At 39.5% G+C, this 9235-nt stretch overlaps 1 protein-coding gene across 2 annotated transcripts; it reads left to right on the top strand.

Moving 5' to 3' along the window:
• Nucleotides 1-394: 394 nt before the first annotated feature.
• Nucleotides 395-7321, top strand: LOC133575587 (uncharacterized). 2 transcript variants are annotated; one of them, XM_061928278.1, is made up of 6 exons: nt 395-502; nt 586-730; nt 803-929; nt 2849-2925; nt 3012-3242; nt 7238-7321. In XM_061928278.1, the coding sequence occupies exons 1-6, from the start codon at nt 462-464 to the stop codon at nt 7280-7282; spliced, it is 666 nt and encodes a 221-aa protein (XP_061784262.1). In that variant the 5' UTR covers nt 395-461; the 3' UTR covers nt 7283-7321. The 2 variants fall into 2 exon arrangements, with proteins under 2 accessions (XP_061784262.1, XP_061784269.1); XM_061928285.1 differs by lacking the exon at nt 7238-7321 and adding an exon at nt 3555-3593.
• Nucleotides 7322-9235: the final 1914 nt, after the last annotated feature.

Below are 9235 nucleotides of genomic sequence, written 5' to 3'. Positions count from 1 at the left end.
ATGATGGAGCGTTTTATCAAATACGACTTTTACTTAGAACTAAATCACTAACTGGATAACATCTCGGAGAAGCTTTCCACTCTGTGAGGCAAAATTATTTGAGGGCCAAGAACGGACAATTGAGTACACGATTTAATATAATACAGTACAATATGAATACATATTTATAAAATGCATTCTTGTCATAAATTTAAAGGTTACTTTGCAGGCGCCAACTTTTTCAATGCAGAAAAAAACCGAGTCAGGTGAATGTTTTTGTCCAAAGCAGAAGGACATGCGATCCTTTTGCCCTGTCAGTCTTTTTACATCACGCTGCTTGTGAGCCATTCAGACACATTAAATATTGAAGGGCCACAGTTTCCGTTTCACACGGTCAGGTGGAGGGAGAAGGCGAAGCAAAAACAAGTCCATAGAGAGAGAGAAAGAGAGAGAGAGAGTGGGCACCGTGGCAGGAAGACACCATGCAGGAGTGCGGCGAGGAAGAGGAGGTGGGGATCCAAAGGTGAAACAACAGCTTTTTACTGGAACACTTTGTCTTACTTCTAAAAGGTCAAAGAGCATGCATGCGTCTCTCTCTCACCTCAGTGGGATCGCTCCTGACCAGGCCGACATTAGCAGACACACTTGCGGCGATGAGGGCTCGGAAAAGCTCCAAGAACCGGAGGAACCAGACCAGGCTGGGACGGGAGGAGTCCAGGATGACAACACCGATTGTGATAGGGAAATGCAGGTCAGCTTTGGGCTGGAAAAAAAAAGTTAACAGACACACCTTCAAGTTTTTTTATGTTTTTTTTTTGTGCAGCTCATTGACCCAGAAACATTACAAGAGGAGACGATGGAAAACACAAGGACACACGATGAAGACCCCCCGCAAACCGAGGCACAGACAACACCCGCTGTACCGTCACTGCATCCCCTCAACACACTTGGTAAAAGGCACACATTCTTGCATTTAAGACCTGAGAAAAATGCCTACCTCTTTAGGACCACCCTTTCTAGATATATAAAGATTTGTATTTACAACATTAATAATACATACATACTATGCAAATATAAAAAAAGGTAAACTTTTTGTTATTTTTTGTTTGTAATTAGTTAGTACATGTAAAGCGACTTTGGGTACTTAGAAAAGCGCTATATAAATCCCAATTATTATTATTATTATTAGTACAGTATGTCTCTGTATATATATATATATATATATATATATATATATATATATATACATATATTGTTATTTATTTATTTTATTTTTTTATTATTTATTTATTTTTTAAATTTATTTTATTAATTAAGAGGGCGCATTTCAATTTCTTACACACACTTGTTATTTCATATGTTGATCAGAGGGGGAGCACTTTTAAAACCAACACACAAGTAAATTTGAAAAATCCCTCCTTTTTGGGACCACTCTATTTTTGATGGATTTCACCACCAGGGGTGCTAATGAGACCTTCTCTATTAGATGCAATGGTTTTCCGTATTGGGACCATGATTTATGTCCTAACTTGTTCACCGGTCCTCATATGGAAGGTACTTTTCCTTTTCCTGAAAGAAGCCTACCTCTTTAGGACCACCCTTTCTAGATATATAAAGATTTGTATTTACAACATTAATAATATATACAAACTATGCAAATATAAAAAAGGTAAGCTTTTAGGTTTTTTTGTAATTGTTTTTTAATCTTCATTATTTACTTCAAGTTATTACAGTATGTCTCTATAAACATATTTATTTGATTATTTTTATTATTTTTGACCAAAGGGGTGCATTTGAATTTCTTACACACACTTGTTATTACATATGTTGGCCAGAGGGGGAGCAGTTCAATTTCTTACACACACTTGTTATTTCATATGTTGACCAGAGGGGGAGCACTTTTAAAACCGACACACAGTCAATTTGAAAAATCCCTCCTTTTTGAGACCACCCTCATTTTGATAGATTTCACCACCAGGGGTGCAAATGAGACATTCTCTATTAGATGCAATGGTTTTCCGTATTGGGACCATGATTTATGTCCTGACTTGTTCAACGGTCCTCATATGGAAGGTACATTTCCTTCTTGATGTCTCAAGAAGGGTAGCAATACAAGAACACACACACATTCACACACACACCTACACACACACGCACGTACACACACGCAAGCACACACACACAAATGACAGATGCTTTCAACTTGTGTGGGACGAGTCAGACTAAATATAAAGATAAGAACCTGTCTTTACCTACAGGTACATTTTTGAAAAATGTTCTCTCAAAAGTACAACATTGGTCTTTAAGATGCCAAAAGTACAAAACCCAAAACCAGTGAAGTTGGCACGTTGTGTAAATGGTAAATAAAAACAGAATACAATGATTTGGAAATCCTTTTCAACTTCTATTCAATTGAATAGACTGCGAAGACTCCGGCTTCCTCCCAACCTCCAAAGACATGCACCTGGGGATAAGTTGATTGGCAACACTAAATTGGTCCCCAGTGTGTGAATGTTGTCTGTCTATCTGTGTTGGCCCTGTGATGAGGTGGCGACTTGTCCTTGGTGTACACCGCCTTCCGCCCGAATGCAGCTGAGATAGGCTCCAGCCCCCCCCCGTGACCTCAAAAGGGACAAGCGGTAGAAAATGGATGGATGGATGTATTCTGTTTTTATTTACGATTTACACAACGTGCCAACTTCACTGGTTTTGGCTTTTGTATATTTTATCATAATAACAAATTGTTAGTTGCTTTTCTTAGACTACTTTTCATTACAAATGTGTAAATAATCTAGAAACACTGCGAACATTGTGCATGTTCAAGGAAGGGTTGAATAAATCCTATTGATGTGACTTTGTGTACCGATAGTTGCAGACGCTGCATCAGAGCCGTGCTGGTACTGCCTCAGGTCTCTAGAGCAGGACTATCTTCTCCAAGCTCCTCAGGTTGCCTGAAAAAAAAAAAAACACAAAATACATTGAGATAAGATGACCAAAGCATAATGGCTACTTTATGCACTCTTGTTCTGCAGCCGGACTCGGATCCTTTGTCGCCACTGCCCTCTGGCGGCCAGAAGGTGAGCTACCAGACGGACCCTCGCCCCCACTTCGGCGTGGCGTGGTCCTCCCACTCGACGTGTCGCCCTCTGTGGGGCAGCGAGGGCCCCAGCTGGGGCCAGAGGAGCCCGGATGACGCCGGGGAGACGCACACCTGCCCGCACTGCCACCTGGGACTGCCTGCTGACACGCTGAGCTGGCATGAGGTGAAGCACACTTTCTTCTACACGTGCACGACCCAATAAGCAGGGGTGTCCAAAGTGCGGCCCGCAGCTCATTTTTTAACATTTCAAAAATACCTTTACAAAAAAAAAATGGAATAAAAGAGCAAAAGTTAAAGTACCATTTACCCTCTGCATTTGACCCATCCCCTTGTTCCACCCCTTGGGAGGTGAGGGGAGCAGTGAGCAGCAGCGGCGGCCACGCTCGGGAATCATTTTGATGATTTAACCCCCAATTCCAACCCTTGATGCCGAGTGCCAACGGGTCCCATTTTTATAGTCTTTGGTATGACTCAGGCGGGGGTTTGAACTCACGACCAACCAATCTCAGGGCGGAGACTCTAACCACTTGGCCACTGAGCAGGTGAAATATAATGACAATAAGTTGCAATATTGACTGATTGTTTTACTTTAAATCTGTCATTGTTCAATAAATAATAATGAATCAAAATTAATGTTGTTGTGAATTATTTAATTATATAATTAATATATTATGTATTTTACAATGTACTGCTTTTATATTTCCTGTATTTTATATTATTACTTTGAACTGTTTTATATTTTAATTTTTTTATCCTGTAAAGCGTCTTTGAGTACTCTGAAAAGCGCTATACCAAATAGAATGTATTATTCTTATTATTATTCTTATTATTTACCAGGGGTGTGAATCTTTGGGCACCTAACAATTCCATCTGAGTCTAATTTAAAAAATGGTTGCAGGTTAGAAACACTCATTTTGGTTGTGTGGAGATGGCCTGAAAACCTATTTTTAAAAAATTGATTCTTATAAAAATAATCTTATAAATATATATTTTTTTAAATCGATTTTGGAAAATTAAGAGTTGATTCTGCATCGGGATGAATAAGAATCGCTATTCGGATGGGAATACATTTTTTTGGTGTCCCACTAGTATTTATACTTCCCATCAAATATTTCACTTTACATTTCTTCCGCAAGAAAACATAGCATATTTAGTGTTTTTTGCCATAAAAACAGGGTTTTCTTTAACAAAAGGGGCATAAAACATTAGAAAAATGTAAACTTTAAGTCAACGGGTAGATCTGAAGTAGGGATGTCCGATAATATCGGACTGCCGATATTATCGGCCGATAAATGCTTTCAAATGTAATATCAGAAATTATCGGTATCCGTTTCAAAATTATCAAAAAGTAACATTTATTACTTTTTAAAACGGACGTAGAGAGAAGTACAGAGCGCCTTTGCGAAACGGCCCAGTCACATAATATCTACGGCTTTTCACACACACAAGTGAATGCAAGGCATACTTGGTCAACAGCCGTACAGGTCACACTGAGGGTGGCCGTATAAACAACTTTAACACTGTTACAAATATACGCTAGACTGTGAACCCACACCAAACAAGAATGACAAACACATTTCGTAACACAACATAAACACAACAGAACAAATACCCAGAACCCCTTGCAGCACTAACTCTTCCGGGACGCTACAATATACACCCCCGCTAACCCCCACTTCAAACCCCCCCCCCCCCCCCCCAATTTCAGTGTTCATTTATTTACACATATACACACACATAACACTCATCTACTCATTGTTGAGTTAAGGGTTGAATTGTCCATCCTTGTTCTATTCTCTGTCACTATTTCAGAACACACACATTATACAAATATACATTACAAAATTAATAAGAAAACGGGAGCTCTAATTTGGAAGTCTGAATTAGGATCAGAAGTTCCTATATAAACATTGCGCACTCATGTCGCCATTTTGTATTGATTACTGCAGCTGTGCACTGGATTCATTCACAAATACAAACTACAACTCACAAACACTTTAGAGTTAGGCTCCACCATCAGAATGTGTACTTAAACTTATAAAGATCACATGGATATTATTCAGTGAGTTGATTCACCAAAACTAACCTGTTATACAGGAGGAAAATGCACACAGTACGTTTCAATTGTTCACAGACTGGTCGCTCTCATCAGAATGACAAGACACTTCCGGTCTGCAGGTGATAGCATTCAATTGGGAAGAAACGCCCTACTGCTCCCTACTGACCAATGTGAATACTGATAAATGTTCCATCCATCCATTTTCTACCGCTTATTCCCTTCGGGGTCGCGGGGGCGCTGGAGCCTATCTCAGCTAGCCACAAAATAAAATAAATAAATCAACACAAAAATGTGACACATTATGGGTGGGTCACATATGCATGTACAGTAGATGGCAGTATTGTCCTGTTTAAGAGTGTCTACGGCAGACGAACAGCTTTACGGTAGACAAAAACGTGACTGCTGTTGTTGTGTGTTCTTACCGGGCTGGGAGGACGTTAATGAAACTGCCTAACAATAAACCCACATAAGAAACCAAGAACTCACCCTCGATCATTCTACAGTTATAACGTGTTTGGGCAGGCACGCTGTTTATATCGTGGGAAAGCGGACGTGAGAACAGGCTATCGACACGTCACTCAGGTCCGCATGGAGCTGGAGGGGGCGTGGCCTCCAGTTCCACCTGAATTTCGGGAGATTTTCAGGAGAAAATTTGTCCCGGGAGGTTTTCGGGAGAGGCGCTGAATTTCAGGAGTCTCCTGGAAAATCCGGGAGGGTTGGCAAGTATGCAGGGAGAGCATGTCACAAATTCCAAGCTGCTGTTTTGAGGCATGTTAAAATAATAATAATAAAATAATGCACTTTGTGACTTCAATAATAAATATGGCAGTGCCATGTTGGCATTTTTTTCCATAACTTGAGTTGATTTATTTTGGAAAACCTTGTTACATTGTTTAATGCATCCAGCGGGGCATCACAACAAAATTAGGCATAATAATGTGTTAATTCCACGACTGTATCGTGGTTGATATCGGTATTGGTAACTAAGAGTTGGACAATATCGGAATATCGGCAAAAAAACCATTATCGGACATTTCTAATCTGAAGTATTGATATTTTAGCGTTGAAAGTTAAAAAATAATATTTGACTTGTTTTAACACTTCAATGCCTGAGACTCTATAGCAGACCTGGGCAAATTAAGGCCCCGGGGGCCACATGGGGCCCGTTAAGCTTTTCAATCTGGCCCCGCCGGACATTCCCAAATAATTGGTTTAGATATTTAGGATGGAAACTGTAGCTGCCATTATGATGTTTTCAAATGACCGTGAGTCTTGAACTACACACATTATTTCAATGGTTGGAATCTGCGCTTTTGCATGATATACTAGTTACTATGGTAATCTAATTAGTTACTATGCTCATCGAATTAGTTACTATGGTCATCTAATTAGTTACTATGGTAATCTAAGTCACAGCTGCTCAGACGAGGCACCAAGCAGTGTGGGTGGGGAGCGTTTCCACAGAGTGTCAGCCTGAAATGCAGGTCTTAGGGACAGACGCGGAAGGAGATTTTTAAAACAAAGTTCTAACGCTAAGTGATGTATCAAATATATCAGATTGTAAGTGTTTTTTTTATAACCTTTCGCGTTCATATTTCGCTGTTATTGTCGCATTTTCGTTGCATTTCGCTTGACTGTAAAATGTGTCGATCGAGAGGGGGTGTGACGTTCATATGTTGTCAATATTCAGTGTTTTATCGTTCGTAGTTAATATTGTAAATCCCGCATTTTTTATTTTCATGTAAAAAGTAAAAAAATTTAAAAAGTCCATTCCATTCTTTAAGGCGGTCTGTCATAACATTTTTAGCATTCAGACATTATTGTGAGGTTTTGTATTAGTGTTCCTAAAAATAGATATTCCTCTAAATTTGGCCCCCCGAGGCAAAATAATTGCCCAGGCCTGCCCTATAAGGACCTTTAATGTTCACTACAAATTGAGGGGAGCTCTAATGGATACAATATATATTCTATTGATTTTGAAAATGAAAAGTATGAAAAATGGCCCCCCGGTGCGGCTCTCAGTGGAAACAATTTGGACACCCCCTGCAATAGGACATTAATTGTGCACATGTGTGACGGATTGACGTCTCTCTCTGCAGACAAAGTGTCTTCTTTTTGATGGGATGAAGAGCTCGAGCAAATGAAAAAAAAAAATAAAAATGGTATGTTTTGTGTCATTACTGGTGCTAATAAAAATGTTGTGCTTATTCAATTGTTTATGTTGTAATGATTATTATGCAAAAAGTAAATAGTATGTAAGTAAAGTAGTGATGGACGGATCGATACTGTCGATACCATACGTGTCTTCATGCGCTGATATTGACACTTTACTAATAACTTAGATCAGTGTTTTTCCAACCTTTTTTCAAGCAAGGCACATTTTTTTCATTAAAAATCCAGAGACACACCACCAGCAGAAAACGTAAACAAATGAAACTCCACCAGGTCGTCATGCCTTATTTTGAGTTTGTTGGTATAAGGGAATAAGCGGTAGAAAATGGATGGATGGGATGGTATTTTTCTGTGTGTAGTGCTTTAGTTCTTGTCTTGCGCTGTTTTGATGGTGTTTTCTTCCTTTGAGCGCAATTCCGCGCACCTGCTTTGTGTTTGCAAGCAAGGCCATTTACGTTGTTGCTATCCTGCTTTGTGTGGACATTGTCGATTGTCATGTCATGTACGGATGTGCCTTGTGGACGCCGTAAGTTTTTGCTGTCGTCCAGCATTCTGTTTCTGTTTACTTTGTAGCCAGTTCAGTTTTAGTTTCGTTTTGCATAGCCTTTCCCTTTCGTTCATTTTTGGTTTAAGCATTACATACCTTTTTACCTGCACGCTGCCTCCCGCTGTGGTCTGCATATTGTAAAGTGTGAAGTGAAGTGAATTATATTTATATAGCACTTTTTCTCTAGTGACTCAAAGCGCTTTACATAGTGAAACCCAATATCTAAGTTACATTTAAACCAGTGTGGGTGGCACTGGGAGCAGGTGGGTAAAGTGTCTTGCCCAAGGACACAACGGCAGTGACTAGGATGGCGGAAGCTGGGATCGAACCTGGAACCCTCAAGTTGCTGGCACGGCCACTCTACCAACCCAGCTACCCGCCCCGACAATGATATATTGGGATCACAACAAACCATTCTCTTCTCACCTGACACATTCCGACTTTTACAAAGCAACGCTGCCACCTACTGACATGGAGTGTTATGTGGTTACCCTGCCGAGTTCTACACAGCACAGACACTAAGCAACGGCACATTATTTGCAGATTATAATTATTGACTTGCAAAAAAATATTTTTTGGACCATTTAGGTGAAGTTGCATCATTTCCCACGGCACACCTGACAATCACTCACGCCGCGGCACAGTGGTTGAAAAACACTGACTTAGATAACGGGTTTCACTATGTAAAGCGCTTTGAGTCACCAGAGAAAAGCGATATATAAATATAATTCACGTCACTTCACTAGGAGGAACACAGTGTAAAGTAACCAAAGCACTGATATATTGTCCATGGGAACTACTTTTTCTTCCGCCGATTATTAGGTGATGCGCAAAGGCATTCAATCTGTCATTTGTTTATTTAAGAAAATGCCTAGCAATTAAAATGAGTCACTCAGTATTATAAAACAGCAACAAAAAAAACAAAAAAATACATTGTTTATGTTGTAATGATTATTTATGCAAAAAAATAGTGTATGGTAAGGTAGTGATGTGCGGATCGATACCATACGTGTTTTTATGCGCTGATATTGATACTTTACTAATACTTAGAGCAGGCCTGGGCAATTATTTTACTCGGGGGACCAGATTTAGATAAAAAGTGTGTCTGGGGGCCGGTATATCTATTTTTAGGAACTTAATACAAAACCTCACAATAATGATTGAAAGCTAAAAACGTTATGACAGACCGCCTTAAAAAACGGAATGGAATTTGAATTTTTTTTACTGGACGAGACACCCAGAATGTGCATGAAAATAAAGAATGTGGAATTTACAATATTAACTATGAATGATAAAACACTGAATATTGACAACACATTTTACAATCAACCGAAACGCAACCAAAATGCAACAAACATAGTGGGAAAAAAAACCCACT

This window comes from Nerophis lumbriciformis, linkage group LG03 (assembly GCF_033978685.3).
Source record: "Nerophis lumbriciformis linkage group LG03, RoL_Nlum_v2.1, whole genome shotgun sequence".
Classification (NCBI taxonomy): Eukaryota; Metazoa; Chordata; class Actinopteri; order Syngnathiformes; family Syngnathidae; genus Nerophis; species Nerophis lumbriciformis.
Note: the sequence above shows the minus strand (reverse complement) of the source record. Positions and strands in the feature narration are given on the sequence as shown.

Bases quoted from the DNA above. Each gene is read 5' to 3' on its own strand.
- LOC133575587 (XM_061928278.1), top strand. From the start codon at position 462: ATGCAGGAGTGCGGCGAGGAAGAGGAGGTGGGGATCCAAAG. The intron at 503-585 runs GTGAAACAACAG...CTCTCACCTCAG, and splicing joins GAGGAGGTGGGGATCCAAAG to TGGGATCGCTCCTGACCAGG. The intron at 731-802 runs GTCAGCTTTGGG...TTTTTTGTGCAG, and splicing joins ATTGTGATAGGGAAATGCAG to CTCATTGACCCAGAAACATT.